This window comes from Nothobranchius furzeri, chromosome 4 (genome assembly GCF_043380555.1).
Source record: "Nothobranchius furzeri strain GRZ-AD chromosome 4, NfurGRZ-RIMD1, whole genome shotgun sequence".
NCBI lineage: Eukaryota > Metazoa > Chordata > Actinopteri > Cyprinodontiformes > Nothobranchiidae > Nothobranchius > Nothobranchius furzeri.
Window position 1 is genome coordinate 20,936,117 of NC_091744.1, and position 20,070 is coordinate 20,956,186.

Sequence of the window (20,070 nt, forward strand, 5' to 3'; positions counted from 1 at the left end):
GTTTAAAGGTACACTTAGTAATGCTGTCATATTAATAAATAATTTTATTGAGCCGATAGGTGCCAAATGACCCTTTAAAAGTTGAATGAATAACCTCTGTCCTTTCTGCACCATGTGGGCCAAATACCCCATTTACCTTAGCCTTGCCTGCCAGACTCCTCCTCTGTTTAATTCTGCACAGAGAAAGGGTTTGCTAACTCTCCTATTCATCCCATCCCCTGAGAATTCTAACCAAGCCAATCAGTTCTGAGGAGCGTACGTCACACACCATAACGCTGAGTTTGTCAAACATGGCGACTGAAGCGGAGTTCGCTGCAGCTCTTTTCTTTGATCTAAATGACTTGGACACGTCATTAAAACCACAACAAGTAGAAGCTCTAAAAGCCTTTCTTCTAAAGAAAGATGTTTGCGCTGTCGCCAGTTGCCATTTTTGACTACAGCTGAAAAACTACAGTTTTGCGGACGTCACACACAACGACGTTAAACAACAAAGACAGCGGTGGAGTTTGCTGCAGCTCTTTGACTTGAATGCCTTTAAAACCACAAGTAGAAGCACTAAAAGAATTTCTTCTTCTAAAAAAAATGTTTGTACTGTTGCCAGACACCTTTTTTTTACTACAGCTAAAAAAAACTAGTGTTGCACGGCACAGTCTGGATTTTTGTCTTTTTTCTGATTGGTTATTTTTGAGCTGCCTAGTCCTGCCCCTCATGGGCCTCTCTGCCTGTGAGTTATCAGACTCTTTCTCTGTGCAGAATTAAACAGAGGATGGCTGTGATTTAAAAGGGACACTAGGGGTTGTTAGGTTTAAAACTGCCTAGTGTCCCTTTAGGAACTGTTGCTAACATTGTTTATGCTGCTGGAGTTGAAGAGAATACATCACAGCTGGGTGGAAATCACAGAGCCAGACTGTTCTTTCATGAAACCACACTTTTAGGGTATAGTAAAATTTGATGCTCAGAACAAAATAGTATGGCCTTTATTGTTGTTATTGGCTACTTTTATTTAGAAAGTAAGGTTTCTTTTCACATGTAAATTACATAGTAGAAAAAACTTTTGTGAAAGAAAAGCACAAATGCCTAAAAATCCTTCAACTGTAAACAGTAAATCTTCATCCAGCTGTTTTACAAATGATTTTCCTCCTCAGATCACAGACAGGTCTGTTTACGCTGCTTTCTATCAGACTCTTTTCCATGGATGAAGATCACCATTCAAGTCTTGAAGAACATTATTCTGTGCCATCAGGTTCTCAGTAACTGTGGGGCCAACTTGGCAGCAAACTCCACTAGCGTGCGTGTTGGTCTTCCAGACATCCCTTTCCTCAGGTAGGGAATTTCATCTTTGTTACTCATCACACCAGCAATGTCCAGATGAGCCCAGTGAGGAGCTGTGACAAACTCCCTCAGGAACGCAGCTGCTGTGCACGCACCTCCAGAACTAGAAGCAACCAAAAACAGAATTACACACCTGCAAAGCTGATGCTACAGCCAGGAATGATTACTGTGCGTAGTGGTGAGATACGTACCGGCTGTATTTGCCGATGTTGTTGAGGTCAGCCAGCTGGCTGTCAGTTACTTGCTTCGAGTAATGTTGGAACAGAGGCATCCGCCAAACTCTATCACCTGTCACAACACTAGCCTACACAGAGACATTCATCATTCGTCAACAAAGAAGCTGAGAGACTGACAGCATATGTTTGTGGTGTTGCTGTGGTACCTTGTGTAACTGCTCCCACAGCCAGTCAGAGTTGGTAAACACTCCTGTTGCTGCTGAGCCCAGAGCTACATCCATTGCACCTTAGATACACACATTAGCCATAATTTTAGAATTACTTACGATGTTTCAGTTTTCTTGTTTATTAATGTTTGATTTAAAAAAAACACCACGGTGAGAAAAACTAACCTGTCAGTGTTGCAACATTGACGATGGCTTTAGGGTGGAAAGCGTGTGCATAACAGAGTGCATCAGCAAGTATCAATCTGCCCTCCGCATCTGTATTATCAACCTGAATAAAACAATTATCATTAGTCTATACACAGATGTGCACTCAGACAGCTGTTTGAACCTGTCAGGTGTAATCGTGGCTCCACCCACCTGGATTGTTTTCCCATTTTTAGCTCTGACAACATCCCCTGGTTTAGTAGCCTTTCCACTTGGCATGTTCTCACACAGCGGGGCCAGACCTGATGGAGTCAGAGAGCCCTTTTTTAGACAAGATGTCACTCATGTCCATCATTTATGGACAAATGTAAACGTTATAGACAAAAGGTTCACTGAGAAACATAATAATGGTTAGTTTTACAAGCCGAGAGGTACCCTGGTCTCTCCTTGACGCTACATCAACAGCCTTTCCTGATATGAGCCAAGATGGGTGAGCCATGAATGCTAATATTTCAACATGACATGCAATTGTCTGGCTTTTCTAATCCGAGTGTTTCCCTGTCAATTTTCTATCAGCAACTAATAGAAAGAATACAGCGCCTCTCAAGATTAAATTCACGAGGCTTGTGTCAGGCAGGTGCCATCACTTCTGGTTTGTAAGTCTCACCTGAAGACTCATTTTTATGTGATGGTGTTTCAAAATTAGGAACCACATAGCTTTAATTTTTTATTGTTGTTCAGCTGGTTTAACATGTTTTTATGTTAGTTTTCTGATTTTATTCAACATAATTTTAATGTTTTAATGATTGTTTTTCCTTCTTTTTCTTTTAATGGTACACAACATTATATTTGTTCTTATCGTGAGTTTTATGATTATGTTCAGCACCTTGGTTTGCTGATAAGGTAGTGGAAGGTGCTTTATAAATAAATAAATGAAATGGAATTTACAAGAACAAAAGTTTAATAAAATAAAATAATTATATATTTTTTAAACACATAAAAATGAGAAAAATAAAAAAATGTAAGGAAAGGGAGACAAAATGAGTAAGAAAAAGGTAATTAGTGGATGCCAGGAAAGGTAGGATTAGCAGAAAGAGCTGAATAGGAAGGGGGTAGTGATGACATGCAGGAAATGGGGGTAGAAGACCATTTTTGCATTTAGCTTGTTAAAATCAGACTGGCCAATCATATTTCGCAAACAACAAGTTAACTCAGTGTCAACCAGCTCAGTGGCCGCGTGTCCACCCTGAGACTGGGAGATCGGGGTTCAAATCCCAGTTGAGTCATACCAAAGACCTTAAAAAGGCCTCCCTGTTTGACACCCAGCTCTAAGGGGTTGGATTGGGGGATTAAACCACCAAATAGTTCCCGAGTGCAGCTGCAGCTCACCGCTCCCCATGGGGATGGGTCAAATGTGGAGAACATATTTCACCACACATCAGTGTATGTGACAACTGATAGGACTTAAAAAAAACACTTTCTCAATGAACTTGGTCTATAAACAAGCTGAAATCCACGGTGAATGTAAATGGATGGATGTAGACTGAGTTAGTAAGTCTGCACTTACACCATGGAGTTCTGAACTTAGTAGATGGGGGTTTGACCATTTAGAGCAGAACACCAAATGCCCCAGTTAGCTCCATCAGCAGAATAGAATGATTATTAAATGAATAGATCCAATCCCAGGCTTACCAATAATGTTGACTGGGAGATTTAGAGCTGCTGCTGTGACAATAGATGCACAAACAGTGGCGGCTCCACCCATATCAGCTCTCATTGCATCCATGGAGACAGACGGCTTCAGAGAGATGCCTCCGCTAGGAAGAAGAGGAGGACACACACAGGCTTGTGTAACTAAGGTGAAGTGAATTACAAAGCTAATGAGCAAGCGTGTGCTTTTATACTCTACCTGTCAAATGTGATCCCTTTTCCCACCAGCAGCAGCGGCGGCTGTTTACTGTCAGGTGAACCATTGTAGTGTAGCTCCAGGAAAACAGGAGGCTCCTCTGAACCTTTTGCTACACTAAGGAAAGCTCCCATCTGTTGCTCCTCAATCCAAGCTTGTGATCTGAAAATGATGAGTAAGTTAATTCTTCTGACACTCACATTTGAAAGCTTAAAGACCAAGCTCTCAGAGAAATCGTTTACATATTATTTTGAAATATGATCGATCACTGGCATGCAGGCTAAACATGAAAATAGTCTTCTACCCCCGTTTCCTGCATTAGATAGAAAATAGACTGGGAAACACTCAAATTAGCAAAGCCAGACAATTGCACTTTACGTTGTCAAATTAGCACTCATGAACTCACTTGTCTCGGTTCATAACAGAGAATACTGTTGTTGATTTGGTGGGCAGGAGACACGTCTCGGTTACTAGAAGCTAACAGTTAACATTAGCAACACTACAACACGGCAGAACTCCTTCAGGCTTGAGTGGGGATAAAAAAAACAATGGTGCATAACAAACGGAGTCATAGGGAGCCTAAGTCTCCTCCCTTTCCAGTTGGCTCATGGGTCCCCGGAAGAACGAAAAAATTATTGCAAGTCAACGGGGTTAAAAGAGCTATTTAGTAATCCACTTTTAGGGATGCACCGATGGATCGGCATTTGATCGTAATCGGCCGATAGCGCCCCTATCGGTTTTGATCGGAGTTTTCAAAATAGATCAAAGCAGACCGATCAGGTAGGGTTGTCACGGTAACCAGTGTAGCGGTAAACCCCGGTAAAAAAAAGTTGACAATAATAATAACCGTCTTGTTTTTTAAAAAACTATATTATCTCGGTGGGTTTACCGTGGCTGCGGTGTAGGCGCGGTGACCCTTACCAGCCACCGTATCATCTGCTGAAGTTGTGCGCTTTGTTGTTTACAACCAAAACTTTCTTGAAGCTAAAGCTGAAATAATGGCCAAAGGAGGAGACGGCAGCTCTCAGGACATTTTTTATCCCTCAAAGAAGACAAAGTGGGAAGTACGGGCATCTTTTGGATATTTGAAGAATGCCGAGGGACAGTTTATAGAAGACGGCTATCCTGTTTGCAGCACGTGCAGAAAAAGTGTCTGTGAAAGGCAGCAACGCTTCAAATCTCATGACACATCTGCGTGACCATCACCCACAACTCTACAGTCAACGCAAGGCAAGCTAACGTTAGCGTTTTAGCTAAAATGCGTGATCCGAGGATTTGGGTTGAGGGAGAATGCAACGAGTACCTATATAAAGCAGCCGCAGCGCCGCTACCTGCATATAAACCGTGCCGCGGACACCGCCATGTTGAAATGACGCTATGCATTACGGGGCTCCCAGGGGCAGATAAGAGTTGGTCTCTCTCCGAGAATAATTATGAATTTAACAATGATTACTGCCTGATGACATTTTCCCACATCTGCAAAGCTCACTGGAACACAAACCGAGGACAATATTTTCCTGATATAGGGTTTATTACTCAAGTAAGGGTAAAAAAGTATCTGATTAGAAGGCTACTTGAGTACTGAGTATCATCTGGTCTAATATTTTTAAAATGATGACATCAAACAGACATAAAATAAGAAGTTATGGGCAAATATTGGTATTTTAAAGACTAAAGGGGAAAAATGTAAACAAATAAACAACATAATTACAAAATAACACATTTTAGGCTAAATTTAGACACAAACTGAGGACGATATTTTCCTGACATACAGGGTTTATTTAATTGTGTGAAAATGTAGCATGTTTAAAAAAAATATCGCGATAATACCGAAAAACGTGGTAATTTTGGTCACAATAACCGTGAGGTTATATTTTCACACCGTGACAACCCTAATACAGACCATTTTAGATTAGGTTACATTTCCTTTATTCCCAGATTATGTAGTTTGTAGCACTCATTATAATGTTGTAGAAAATTTCTGGCCAATCCACGTGATCGGTATCAGTGATCAGCATTCTTTGATATCGATATCGGTGATCGGCAGCAAAAGACCTGATCGGTGCATCCCTATCCGCTTTTCCTTATGCCCTGAATCGCACACATGTTGTACTGCAATTTAAATGAAAACTAATGATGGGTGTTTCAACCATGCCAGTCACGTACTTTCGAGATTTATCAGCTTTTAAAAGTTCATAATTAGAATGACTACAAAGCAGACATAGGCACGTCGCATTTATGACGTCACCACATAATCTCTTCTCCTCTAGCGTAGCTGCTACTTATCAAATGGCCAGATTTATGGTGGCTGTTTTCATCCTGAAGGAAGGATTGTAAGTAGGGATGGACAATATATCGGCACCAGTATCAGTATCGGCCGACGTTGGTCATTTTTTAACATAACGGTATCGGTTCGATAAATGAAACCGGGCTGATATTAACAGATGTTTTTTCCGTCTCATCTCCATTTGTTTGCCTGTTTTAGAGGGTGAGGGGGTGATGTGTAATTATTTAGTCATGTGAACAGTGAGTGAAATCATCTCGGAACCATAAATGTGTGTGTTGTGTGTACATAATAATGTAAATTCAGCTTCAATCATTTTCATTCTATACAAAATCTGCTGATTTTAGAAGCATTAATGTCAGTATATCAGTAAATATCGGTTATCAGCCATAACAGTGATCTTTAGATCAGATATCAGTATCAGCACAAACATTTCATATCGGTGCATCACTAATTTTAAGTTTGCTAAACTTACAGCCATTTTCCCTCAGTGAAGCACATCTGTAGTCCTGGACTTATTTTCACACAAAACCTAAAATAACGTTTCCCCCGTTGGAAAATTAAGTGCGGTCTTGGTATCAACATGTGTCTTTAAAATTCCTGAACATCATATTTGAAATCCATAACACAAAACAAGCAGAATTAGAATATTGTGTTTTTGGTCCCGTTGACTTGCATTCATTTTTTTTCATTCTTCCGGGGACTCTTACAACAAAGAAAGATTTTGACAAAATACTAACTTAACAATAAATCCTTAGTTTCAAGTAATCTTGCTGATAACAAAAAAAAAATTAATAAAAAAAAAGAATGTATTAATAATTCTATTTACCGTTTGGTGTATTGAAGGCACACTTGGCAGTTTTGCTTGCTTTTAGCACCCCCTAGTGTTAGTTATTAATTCTCAGTGGTCAAACTGAAAGAACTTATTTCCTTGCTGTGTGTTTGTCTTTTTGACACCTTAATCTAAATGCTGAAATGTCTCCTCAGTCTTCATTGGTTTCTACAGGAGTGATTCATCACTAAATTAAACAAATAAACTGTGTTCATGATCTAAAACAAGCAGAAAACATGATGGAACCAGACTACAGCGCCAGGTATGTCAGCTCAAAGTCCATCAGGTGGCGGTCGCCAGTCTGAAGTTGCAAATGTGGTATTCTGACCACAGGGGGTGGTGGGGGTCTGAGTGACATTTCATTAATCTTGTGTAAAAGGTCATTTTAGCACATACTGGCTCAGGAAAATGATTTAAAAATATGAAAAAGTTGCATAGTATGCCTTTAATGAAATCCTTCTGTACTTCTAAAACTAAATAAATGCTAAGCGATTTAAAATACAATTTATATTTATTTTTCCTAAAAGTACTGACATAAATAATGTTCTCACATAATTTAAAAACTGGGTTCCTATGAGGACAATCTTTAAGACTCTTTAAGTAGTAGTTGAATTTAACTGAGACACATTTATGATACAGAATCAGTTTCGTTTTTCTGAAAACTGCTAAAATGAATCCTAGTAAATCTGTTCCATCAGCATCGTCGACAGATGCACTAACCGTTTACTTATTGTGACTCGTTCGGCATGTGGAGCCAGTTTCTCTTCAATGGTGCTGGCAAAAGCAGTAGGAGTGATGTGATTGGCAGGAGCCTCCATGAGAAATCTGGCCAGATTTTGGCCTTCTCCATACACAACGCCTTTCTTCCAGCAGTCCACATCAGAGCTGGCAAAAACACACACACAGAACCACCTGTTGTTGCACTTGTGAAGGCCAGCTGGTACTGACTGGCCACAGAGCTCTGAATTGTTAGTTAACCTTCCGTGAAGCTGCGTTGTTACTTTGATCTTCTTCTTAGACTTGAGTTGGTCATAGTTAAACAAGCCCAGAACAGCGCCTTCTGCTGCTGATTGAGGGTCACCGCAGCCATCCACTTCAACGTGGCTCACCTCCAGCTCCTGAAGTGATCTGCAACCAACTGAACACACACAAATACAAATTATCAGCATAATGACAACTCTTACTGATCCACCTATAAGCAGATGAAGGTGTGTGTTACCTGAAACAGCATGCCTGATGTTCTCCTTCCCTGCATCCCAGTTCTCAGCTCCACACACACCTGAATCGCTCTTGCCCAGCCCGACTACTGCCACACAAGGGAAGTCCTGAGGAGGGAAACACAAGGAAGGATACATTGAAGTGACGATGAGATGGAGCTCATCAAGCACATTTTGTTACCTGGTGGATTCCATAAAATATCCTGTTTTTGCCTTTCTTGAGCCCAGGTCCAGCTCTGGGAAAACAAAAAACGTCTAAGTGTTTACCTGCTTATATGACCATGTCTATTTTGCGTCAAACATTAAAAAGGATCAATGAGAGCAAATGTAAAGCTGATGTTTACAAGGCAAATGATAAATTAATGTTAAGTCAGGGACATCCTGCCAGTTCATTGAAGACTCACATGTGCAGCAGCTCTGAGAGTTTTCCACACACACTCTGATCAAACCTCGCTGCTGATTCAGTCAGATGAAGAGCACCCTCATCTCCCTCCTTCTCAAACACTCCCAGCACCAAACCCTGCAGAGACACACAAACACACAGCTACCACCCATGCTGCTCAGTGGTAAAACTGTTAGGTAAATACTCACGTTTCTCTCCTTTAGGTGAGGCCGTGAGGCAGAAAATGACCGGTTGATATTTTTCCTCACCGCCGACTGCACAGCTTTCCTCACAACAAGCATAGTCACCTGCTGCACATGAATTATTACAGTTAATCTGTTGGTTTATCCACTCAGAGGTCGAACACTTCACATGGAGAAAAAAAAGCCAAACGACCTTTTGGGTCGCGTTTAGTTTACGTCATCAGTAAACGACCTTTGGCGCCATCTAGCGACGGGGAAAACGAGTCTATTCTCTTATATTTTTCTGTCAGCACCATCAAACAGTTTACATTTATTTTATTTTTGTACATTTTTCTTTCGAACACCCAAACATTCTCCTGATGAACGTCTTTGTCTCTTACTATTTAAACATGTTTTTTGGTGGAAAAATATATTTCTTTGCCTTTCAAACTCTTATTCTGCAAAGTTTGGTTAGCAACAAAAACACTGGGATACCTAATATTTTTGATGTTGTTAATGGGTACATGTTACATTTTAAAACAGGTCATGTGATCAGATCACTGTTAAGTTTAATGTAACATTCAGAGTGAGATTATCTCTGTGGTGTGTAAACGCTCCCCATTCACCTTCCTGTTGTCTTGTTTTACCAGATTCTTGGCCTGTTTGGGTTACAAGAACTTGTTCTTTTTGGATTTTAATTAAATTTTATTCTTAAGTTCCCCAGTTTGCCTCCTGCTCCAACATCAAACCACACAACTTGCACCTTTTACCAAGGCATAAGCAATCTTGATGGATTTTCTTGATTTAAAGTGATTTGATTGAGGATAAGGGTTTTATTCTGTTCCTGGATTTCTACACTCATTTTGATATGTTAGAATATCAGCTTCTTTGTATGTTTTAAACGGGATAAAATATGCTAATCTCATCCTCATGTAATATATAGACACAGGAAAAACTGCAGTTCGGCCATTCTGAAAAGAGATTTGTTGCTGATTCAGAGAACACATGGGTTTGTTCAGATAGAGGCACAGTGAGGAAGATATCTGCCAAACAAATAGATCAAATTAAGACAACAGCCACTCAAACACCATCACAAAACAGCAAACAGGTATTTGAAGCTGCTGGTGCCTCTGAAGTCCTCTGAACTGGAAGACATGGGATCGTCTAGAGGCTGGAGTTGTATAAACTTTCTATTCAGCCCTGATGTTTTGTTTTCTAATGCAGTCCTAGATGGTACAGATAGATGGAGTGGTGGACGGTTGGTGGACGACCACCATGTCCCAACAAGGCTGCAATATCAGCAAGGAAGATGCAGGATCACGTTTTGGGTCAGAATCATGAAAGTTAGTCAGCCTTCTAACAAAGTATGTGAAAAGCTTTCTGTTACAAAGTCCATTGATAACCCACTATGGTTATGTTACTCATTAGGACACTAGTCTGTAGATGATGCAATCAACATGGCTTTACACTTCATCCTGCAGCATCTGGATGCCAGGATCCTGTTTGTGGACTTCAGCTCTGCCTTCAACAAGACTAACTGTCAAAGCAACAAGTGAGGATGGGGAAGAATCTCTCTGACCTGCAGACCATCAGCACCAGTTCCCCTCTGGGCTGTGTTCTCTCCCCCCTGCTCTTCTCCTCGTACACCAATGGCTGCATCTCCAACAGCAAGTCTGTCAAGCTTATCAAGTTTGCAGATGACACCACCGTCATCTGAGTTACCTCTGACAGGGATGAGTCTGCCTAAAGAATGGAGGTCAAATCGCTGGTGTCCTGGTGCAGCAACAACAACCTGGTGCTAAACACCCAGAAGACAGCAGAGGTTGTTGTGGACATTAGGAAGCACACAGCCCCCCAACCTTGTTTAACACTCCCATCATGATGGTGGACTCATGTTGCTTCCTGGGAACCACCATCAACCAAGACCTCAAGTGGGATCCCACCATTACCTCTGTCATAAAAAAGGCCCAGCTGAGGATGAACTTCCTCAGGCATCTGAAGAAATTCAACCTGCCAGCACAGTTGATGAGGCAGTTTTACACCACAGTCATCGAGTTCAGCCTCACCTCCTCAGTCACTGTGTGGTACGCTGGAGCTACCACCAGGCACAAGAATAAGCTGCAGAGTGTTGTACACTCTGCTGAGAAGGTCATTGGCTGCAAACTCCCCTCCATACAGGATCTGTACACCCCCAGGAGATTGAGGCGTGCAGGTCGGATCACAGCTGACCTGTGCCACCCTGGACACAGTCTCTTTGACTCGCTCCCATCTGACAGGACCAGAACCTCTCGCCACAAGACAGTTTCTTCCCCTCTGCTGTTGTCTCATGGACGACAATCCTAGCTCTGCCCACTCCAGTGGCTTGGTTCTAGTCACCTGACACCTGTGTTGTGTTTGTACCTGAACTGATCCACTCTGATCAGTACCTACACTGTCTTGCATATATCAGCCATTTCTCTAAGTGTTTCCACTTATTATTTTCTTACTCCCTATATTTTCTTATCTCCTATTATTATCTCCCTTTTCTTTGTCACCCAGTACCGCAGCAATTTCCTAATGTTGTGATTCTTGCACATTTAGCAGTAAAACCCTCCTGATTCTGATAGGACACTGTAGTTTTATTAGATTCACAGAATTCCTACTCAGGCCTTGCTAAGACGATTCACATTCTGACTGATTTTTACAACTTTGTATAGTGAGTCATCATCCAGGTGAAGAGGATGGCAGTACTACTCATTTAGGCAATGTCCCATCACACCATCTGCATGATTCTAGTGTGGGGTGCTCTATTTCTGCATATATCTACTGCTGATGTCTAGAGCCTTTTGAGGGCATAGGCGAGCATCAGTGGGGATCTGAGGATGTTTGCAGTCACTAAAACCACATTTTAACCGGTCAGGTGCAGATCTTAATAGAATCTTAACCCTGCATAAAACAAAGAGGATTCTTATAACAATTTTCTGGAAAGGCAAATGTTCTTGTGTGGAGATGAACTAGAAAGTGCACCACCCAACTTTTTCCCTTACGTTATTTTTTGGCATGTGCACCTTAAGAAAAAAACAATCACACTAACTTTGCATCACCATCTACATGCCCCTTTAACTCTCTTGTAAACCAGTTATTACTGAATTAGGTGACTTTTTATGGTTTTTCACAGATCATGCTGGACAAACAGAAGTTAAAACAAAGAGCCTGACTTACACACAAAAAGCATGAAATAATACTAAAAGCACATAGAAATTACATTATGCACTTATAATAATAAAAGACTTCTTTGTAACATGTTAACTATTACAGAGTGCACAACTCATTCGGGGATGATCGCAACAGATCTTATTCGGTTCAGTCAGCATCAAAAAGCAGAAACAAATATATGAGTGTATTTGCCAGTGTTTGGTCTTTTATCTGTTTGCTCCTGGAGGATTCAACGGCCAGTGGAGTCACATCCATTAGCTTGTGGCTGCAAAGTAACAATGCTATTGTTGTGTGATTTTCTTTCAAATATGTCCTCAACTCATTGGCATCATTTCCCTTCACTGAGCTAATTGAACTAGCTAATTATATCTACGCCATTATGCACAAAAATGTGTTAGGTCTTGCTCTATGATGGAACTTTTACTGTCATATGTGACTTTCTTCTCTATCACCATAAAATCTATTTCATAAATTGCTCTGAAAGAGGGATCTCAGCCACCACCTATTCAAATAGTTTTGATTCCTAAAGTAAAACACAGTGTCATCAGTTCTTGGGCAGATTCTGATTTACAAACCAAGGCTAATTTCATATGTGGTCCATTTTGAATCATACAGGCAGAGGTGATAAATCAGGTTCACGTCATAGATACGTTTCTTGATTCCCTTTACTTTCATCACTTAGAGGCTCAAGATTAAAAAATATATTTCTCATTTGTTTTTCATATTCTGAGATTAGTTATTTTTTTCACCCATAATCCAAAGTTTACAGGCCTTTGGACAATAAAGTTGGTCCAAGAACTTTACAGCAATTCCTTTAAAGACAAAAGGTTACAGACAGACAGTTTTTATGCTCATCATCCATCAGTGGTGGACACATTAACAGTTCATCAGTAGAGCAGATCCACAGAAGAGATGGTGGGTTGTTCTGGTTTCTTGATCTCTGGTTTGGGCAACTTAAAGCGACTCATGGCAACCACTCCACAAACAGCAAAGTGAGTCCCAACGCTGCCAACCCCCAACCAGAAAGACCAGTCCAGAGAGTCATCCAGCACAACCAGAACAAAGAGGTTCTCTTTATAGTTCGCCACTCGCTCCGTCAGACGGTGATGCCTCAAAGCTGCCAGGAAACACAGAACACCGAGGGCACCAAACAGAGCTGCAAACAAGGTGTAGAAGATCAAGGGAATGAAGGACTCACTAGAAAGGAACATTTATTTCCTTGACAGAAAACATTAACAATAGAACAAAAGGAATTAAAAAACAGACAAGATGTGCACCAAAACAAAGATGAATGGTTTACTTACCAGCTATGAAGTTCCACAGATAGAGTCCTTTGTGTCCTTTGATGCTCTGGTAGGGGACTTTACGAGCATTATAAATGCTGAAGGACAGACTGACCAGAGCAAAGCCAACAGCCACCAAAAGGAAAAGAATCACCATCATGTGAAGACCACTGTTCAGTGTCTGCACAAGGTTTGGGAAAACTGTGGAGGTAAACGAAGCAGAAGGAACAAAACAGCTTTCTCTCATCTTTTGCCCCCTTGATGATGATGATGATTAATCTTTTAGTCAAGATTAATCATCTGAAGTTGTACCAAGAACGTTCAGCCAACATTATCCCAAATGTCATCATTTCCTTTGTTGAAGCGGTAAATACTAATGGCAGCATGGATTTAAAAAGTTTCATTAAAGATTTTATCAAGTTTTTTTCTTACTGTAGATTTTGGATCGTCTGGTTCCGAGACCACACTTCTTGGTCTTTCCTCCCTGGAATAAACCATAATAAATATCCCCAACGAACTGGTTCAGTTCGGGGTGAGACGCATTCACTAAGTCCACTCCAGTTTGACACAGAATCCGTCCGGTAACCCACCGCTCCGTGGACAGGGCCACCACCAGCAGGCCCACGGAGCCGACGCACAGCACAGAGGCCACAGAGAATGTGATCCGCTTCCACAAAGAGGGCATCTTACAAGCCCATTGTGCCCCGTGGGGGGTAAGACACCGGGGAGCGACCTCGGGGAGCGCCCGGTGATCACCATGAGTTTATCCTACAGTTGAGGAACGGAATGGTTCGGCCTACAAGCACAAAATCCCTGATTGTCTCCGCGATGGTGCATGCAAGTCATACTGGAAGAGAAACTGAATCTGAGAGAGAATGTGAGCTTGCCAGGAGAAACATTATCCCCCCTCTCTCTCTCTCTCTCTCTCTCTCTCTCTCTCTCTCTCTCTCTCTCTCTCTCTCTCTCTCTCTCTCTCTCTCTCTCTCTCTCTCTCTCTCTCTCTCTCTCTCACACACACACACACACACACACACCTCTTTTTCATGCGACAAATTAAAATGTGCAAGTCGAGATTTGGATGCAGATTATTTATGGTGACCTTAGCAGAAGAAGCAGTTGAACAACATCTCATTTGCAGTTAAATGTCATTTGCATAAGGTCAACTCAGATTTAAACCAATGAGCTTCTTCGAAGTTTTATTGTCCACTGTGAAGCGTGACTTTCCTATTAGTTACTTTGTTGTTAGCAAAGGTGGAAAAAGTACTAAAATTTCCTACTTAAGTACGAGTACCAATACTTTGATAATTTTTTACTCAAGTACAAGTAAAAGTACTTGCCTAAATTTTTACTCAAGTAAAAGTAAAAAGTATCATAAACAAAATGTACTCAAAGTAAAAGTTACTTAGTTACATTTATGTCAGCGTAAGGATGGCTACATCTAAGTAGTGCTAAATCACAGCGCCAGTTCACAATTCGTTCATGTGTGTGCAGACACACACACACACACACACACACGCGCGCACGCGCGCACACACACTTGCATGACTAATTTAACTACATTGAACTGCTTTAGTAATACTTTAATCTTTTATTCTGGAGTAAAATAAAGAAACAAGCTAAATCATCACATATCTGTGGCATCAAGAAGCATCTTCTGAGTTCAGACACAGGGATGGAGCACAATGTTTACACCTGAACAGTATCAGGATGTTTTAACTCACAGAGGCCTGCAGGTCTTGTGTTTTATGAGCAAAGCACTGAGAATCCACTCGTCATGAGCGCTAAACGTTATTTTGCCGCTTCCGTGCGGAGCGGCAGGGAGACACATTTCAAACACGGAACCGAGTCCGGCTACCGAACCAAGTGGAATTGTGATGACATCACACCGGTGCGCAAAGGTGCGGGTTCCAATCCACAGAAGAGGAGAGAGAGGAGGTAAACAGCGAGTGGATCACAGGGACTACAACGGAAGTTACGGTGTAACTAGGTTATGTGAGTTCCTGGATGACTGCCAGTGGCAGTAAACAGAGTGGATGTATCTCCTCGCGCTCTGCGCAGGTCGAGCACTAATGTAAACAAAGTTACGCACGTGACACGTAGCGCACCTGGTCGCGAGTCTATAAATTACGCGCCGATAGCTACGTTCGGGTCTCCCGGGATCTTCTCGCCCGAGAAGTTCCGAGTGACCCCTGTGACTGGCAGTCATCCAGGAACTCACAGAACCATAGTTACACCGTAACTTCCGTTCTGTTTCGTTCCCTCCTGACTGCCAGTGGCAGTAAACAGAGTGGATGACTTATGCCAGCAGTGTCACGAGGAACGTAAAACTTACCCCCACTCAGAACCCAGATAGCAAATTCTTTTTGGCCCTAGTTTGGCAAGCCAGTCTCTTTTGGATGGAATGATGGGCCAAATATGGCCCGAATTAGGCACACCAAAATAGAATTATGCATTGTCAAAAGGTTGCCACTAGCCAGAATAATTTTTGGCACTAGTTTGGCATGCCAGTTTGGTACTCTTTTGGATGGAATGATGGGCCAAATATGGCCCAAATAAGGCACGCCAAAATAGAATTATGGATTGTCAAAAGGTTGCCAGAATTCTTCCAATATAAATTGTGGAATTCCAAAGCACAACCACAACTATACCAAAAGAACCCCAAAACACCACAAAATGGCCAAAGGATATCAAAGTGTAACCATAAGTTTGCCAAAAGATTACCCAAAATAAAATGTGGCTTTCCAAAGCATAGCCATAACCATCCCAAAATCCCACAATAAAGCCAAATATGAACCATAATGTTGAGCGTTGCAGCATCAATCGCGTTGAACTCGAGGAAAGAAAGATGGGACCAAAACTGCTTTCTTCTTGTGTCTTTTATTAGAACTGCGACACACACATCTTAACGTCCACACCGGAGACTTCGTTCTTCTCAAGTAAGCGTTACGTAATGACGCAGTGTGCGTGCCCCCCTAGTGGTGAACAACTAAAAGCACAACCTGCTCAATAACACCAGTTTACACAGCTTAGAACATGAGTACACAAGTTTGAACATCTCAACACCCCCTCTTGAACTCATGTTGCTCAAGTCTTCAAAAAAAAACCATTGGTTTTAATAACTTGTTTTTCCCCTCTTTGTCTCTTCTAAACACCAAACACAATACCTGCAAACTTTCCAAGTTTTGACCTAGAAACAGGCTTGGTCATAATGTCTGCAGCCATCTCTTCAGTAGTGCAATATAAAATAGACATCTTTCTCTCATTTACAATGGACCTTACAAAATGATATTTAATGTCCACATGTTTGCACCTTTGTCGACTCACAGGGTTATTAGCCAAAGCGATCGTCCCCTGGTTGTCCTCATACACCACTGTCTGTGTGTATTTGTAGTTGTCAATACCTCTCAAAAGCTGTTCTAAATATATACACTCTTGCATTGTGGAAGCTAGAGCTATATATTCTGCTTCGCAGGTAGAAAGTGCCACAGTAGGTTACTTCTTGGTTTTCCATGAAATCAGAGAGCTGTTGTCGCATAAACTGACACAATAACCCGAAGTACTGCGTCTATCATTTTTGTCTCCTGTCCAGTCAGCATCACTGTAGACTATTAAACCTAGGTTTTCACTGTTTCTCCTAAAGCACAACTGTTTGCCTTTTGTTCCCTTTAGGTATCTTAATACATGTTTTACAGTTATCCACTGTTCTTCCGTTGGTTCCTGGAGATGTTGAGACAATTTGCTGACCACAAAACTCAAATCTGGACGGGTACATGTTACAAGATATATTACCCCCAAATTCCACTACCTCCGCTCCGCTCCGCTCCGGCACGAACTCCGGGGCAAAATCGGTCCAGTTGTAGTCAATCAGAGCAATTCCACTACTGCGGCTGTGCTCCGGCAGTGCGGCGCAGTGCACCACCCTCTGTTCCGGCGTCCGGCAAAAATAGAATCAATCCTATTTTTGCCGGACGCCGGAGCACCTCCGCAGTCAATGGACGGGAATCACAAACCGCCCAACAGGAAAAGGAGCAAGCACAACTTCCGTTTTTCACAATAAATCGATAAACAAAAGGTGTTTTTTGTTTCATATGCACAGATTTAACAACTTTTAACAACTATCAATGGCGGCTGAACTTTAAATGCACAAAAGTAAGCCATAAATACAGTTTCCACTATCAAAGTAGTCACACTTTGTTGATCCAAACACTGCTGATCTCTCAACACAAATGATGGGCAGATTAAACAGTTAATTTCGATGCTTCTCCCACACAACCGGTGTTTGGATCTAACTTCCGTGTTTATTGCTCGGACTGTATCGCAAGATCTCGAAAATCCAGCGCATGCTTGTTTGCCCACCTCAGATCTCTGCACCGGAGCGGAGCCGTTGTAGAGCGGGTACCAGTAAAAATAGAGTTCGGATCCTCTGTGCCTCTCGAGGGGGGCGGGGGGCCTTTCTGGTTGCAGACCCCTTGGGGTTCCTATGTTCTGGGGCAGCGCCTGGATCTCTGGGACTTGGAGCTTCCCCCGTCTCCTACGCATCTTTGGGGGCAGGTCTGTGGTCCCTCACACACTCTATTGGACGCTCCTATAGAGAAACCTTCCATAAACAAGCGCATGTACACACACAGGTGCTCACATGGTGCTCTCAAAAGTATGGGCTTGGGCACGTTCAACACTTGTCTCAAGGTTGTCGTTGCCACTAAATGCACTATGATTTATTATCGTGTGATTCTTCAGTTAAACAATGTTGATTTTATATTTCATCATCACGTTGACGCAGTGATAGCTTGCTCCTGATGTATTGTTGTGTGTCCCATTTTTTTCTGCTCTTCTCTTTCTGCAGGTCTAGAAGCAGACTCTTGCTCATTATTGTTTATTTTTGTGGAAACCCCCCCCCCCCTCTTCCCACCATTTGTCTTTTCCTTTCTCTTTCACCTCTGTCTCCCTGTCTGGTTGGAATTACAAAGCATTCAAAAACAATAACAATAAAATTTGAAGTATCAGGCGTGACATTTAAAGCAGACGCTTTGATGCTCCACCTGAGAATAAATCTGTAAGGCTTGTTACCAGCATTCAGACATCAATTCTGCTTGCTTCACAGCCAGACAGGACACGGTAAAAAAAAAAAAATTTGAGTTCGGAAGCGAGCGGCTGCGGAAGGCGGGGGCGGACCGGAGCGGAGCGGAGGTAGTGGAATTTTGGGGTTAGACTTCCAACAGCCTCCCTATACATCTTCACATCTTCCATCCTAGTAGCATCTCCTGTGTCACTCAACTTTTGTTCACATGGAGTATCCCTGGGCTTACAGTTCTCCATGTTAAATCTTGTCAGTATTTTGTTAACATATGTTTCTTGTGACATTGTTACACATCCATCAGACTGAGTGAAATCAATACCCAAAAAATGCTCAAATCTGCCCAAATCCTTCATCTTAAATCTGGTTGAGAGCATTTTTTCCACTTCTTCCATTTCTTTTTCATTGCTTGCCGCAATTATTAAGTCATCAACCCAAATAATGAGAATTATTTTTCCTTGTTCTGTTTCCTTGGTGTACACACATTGATCTGCGGGGTTTTGCTTAAAATTGTTTACAGTCAAGTTATCGTGCAGGATCTGGTTCCAGTTTCGACCGGATTGCTTTAACCCATACAAGGATTTCTTTAATTTACACACTAAACCTTCCCCTTCTTCATAACCTTTTGGCTGATCAACGTAGATTTCATAGTCGATAGGGGCATGTAAATACGCTGTTTTCACATCCATTTGGTTGAGTAACAGATTCTCCTGTGCTGCTTTCTGTAGAAGAACTCTTATGCTCGTCAAGTTAGCGGTTGGAGAGAATGTCTCGCCATAATCTATTCCCATTCTCTGACTGAAACCTTGGGCTACAAACCTTGCTTTGTATCTGTCCTGTCCTTCCTTGTCACTCTTGACTGAATAAACCCACTTTCCTCCCACAGTTTTCTTTCCTTTTGGTAAGGTGGTAAGAGTGAAAGTGTCGTTTTCTTTTAAAGATTTTACTTCTTCATCCATAGCTTTTACCCATTTCTTGGAGTTAACTGATCCCATAGCTTCCTCAAATGTGTTTGGGATGCCACAAACTGCTCGGTAACAATAGTCTATTGTAGAAGAAGAAGAAGAAAGAAGAAAATATCATTTCTATAGCGCCTCTCAAGATAAAAATCACGAGGCGCTTCACAAAAACAAAAAATATAAAAATTGGAAAAATATAAAAAAGCATTTCGAAAATGTTTAAAAATATATTTAAAATGAGCAAGAATAAGCTATTGCGATTTAAAAGAAAAAATGTAAAGAAAGAGAGAGAGTAATAGGAAAGAAGGAAATCAGTGGATCCTGAGGAAGGTGGAATAGGTGGGGAGAGCAGAATAAAGAGAGAGTGGTGAAGAAGGTCATACAAAAGCCAGCTTGAACAAGTGAGACTTCAGCTGCTTTTTGAAGGAGACCACTGAGTCCACTGATCTCAGGCTCAGGGGGAGAGAGGTCCAGAGTCTGGGGGCCACAGCAGCAAATGATCTGTCACCTTCGGTCTTTAGCCTGGTGCGCTGCACAACCAGTAGGCTTTGATCACTGGACCTCAGGGACCTGCTGGGGGTGTAGGGACTAAGAAGATCACCAATGTAAGATGGTGCTTGTCCATGTAGGGCCCTATAGACCAGAACCAGGATCTTGAAATGAACCCTGGAGTTGACTGACAGCCAGTGAAGCTGGAGGAGAAGCGGGGTGATGTGGGTATATTTGGAGGACTTGGTCAGAAGCCGAGCACAGGCATTCTGAACCACCTGTAGACGGTTCAGGGAGGTTCTGCTCAGACACGTGAAAAGAGAGTTACAGTAGTTTAAGCGTGAGGAGATGAAGGTGTGGAGAACTGTCTCAAGTTCAGAGCAGGACA

General features: G+C 41.9%; 2 protein-coding genes across 2 annotated transcripts; both read right to left on the reverse strand.

Annotated features, from left to right (window-relative positions):
• Positions 1 to 976: 976 nt before the first annotated feature.
• Positions 977 to 8,922, reverse strand: lap3 (leucine aminopeptidase 3). Its single transcript, XM_015941821.3, has 13 exons — positions 8,710 to 8,922; positions 8,523 to 8,638; positions 8,300 to 8,354; positions 8,121 to 8,226; positions 7,880 to 8,039; positions 7,622 to 7,786; positions 3,789 to 3,947; positions 3,572 to 3,696; positions 2,093 to 2,181; positions 1,901 to 2,003; positions 1,715 to 1,794; positions 1,524 to 1,636; positions 977 to 1,435 (listed from the first exon to the last, which is right to left on the reverse strand). The coding sequence occupies exons 1-13, from the start codon at positions 8,800 to 8,802 to the stop codon at positions 1,240 to 1,242; spliced, it is 1,560 nt and encodes a 519-aa protein (XP_015797307.1). The 5' UTR covers positions 8,803 to 8,922; the 3' UTR covers positions 977 to 1,239.
• A 3,792-nt stretch (positions 8,923 to 12,714) lies between these two features.
• Positions 12,715 to 13,921, reverse strand: clrn2 (clarin 2). Its single transcript, XM_015941819.3, has 3 exons — positions 13,593 to 13,921; positions 13,182 to 13,361; positions 12,715 to 13,033 (listed from the first exon to the last, which is right to left on the reverse strand). Exons 1-3 carry the CDS (start codon positions 13,843 to 13,845, stop codon positions 12,765 to 12,767), a joined length of 702 nt encoding a protein of 233 aa, XP_015797305.1. The 5' UTR covers positions 13,846 to 13,921; the 3' UTR covers positions 12,715 to 12,764.
• Between the last annotated feature and the right edge of the window lie 6,149 nt (positions 13,922 to 20,070).

What these genes read in the sequence shown, in the direction of transcription:
- lap3 (XM_015941821.3), bottom strand. Translation starts at nt 8,802, where the DNA reads ATGCTTGTTGTGAGGAAAGCTGTGCAGTCGGCGGTGAGGAAAAATATC. An exon ending in CTCACCTAAAGGAGAGAAAC is followed by an intron (nt 8,639 to 8,709) that starts GTGAGTATTTAC and finishes GTGTCTCTGCAG; the next exon opens with GGTTTGGTGCTGGGAGTGTT. An exon ending in CTCTCAGAGCTGCTGCACAT is followed by an intron (nt 8,355 to 8,522) that starts GTGAGTCTTCAA and finishes TTGTTTTCCCAG; the next exon opens with AGCTGGACCTGGGCTCAAGA.
- clrn2 (XM_015941819.3), bottom strand. Translation starts at nt 13,845, where the DNA reads ATGCCCTCTTTGTGGAAGCGGATCACATTCTCTGTGGCCTCTGTGCTG. An exon ending in CAGACGATCCAAAATCTACA is followed by an intron (nt 13,362 to 13,592) that starts GTAAGAAAAAAA and finishes TTACCTCCACAG; the next exon opens with TTTTCCCAAACCTTGTGCAG. An exon ending in TCTGTGGAACTTCATAGCTG is followed by an intron (nt 13,034 to 13,181) that starts GTAAGTAAACCA and finishes CCTTGTTTGCAG; the next exon opens with CTCTGTTTGGTGCCCTCGGT.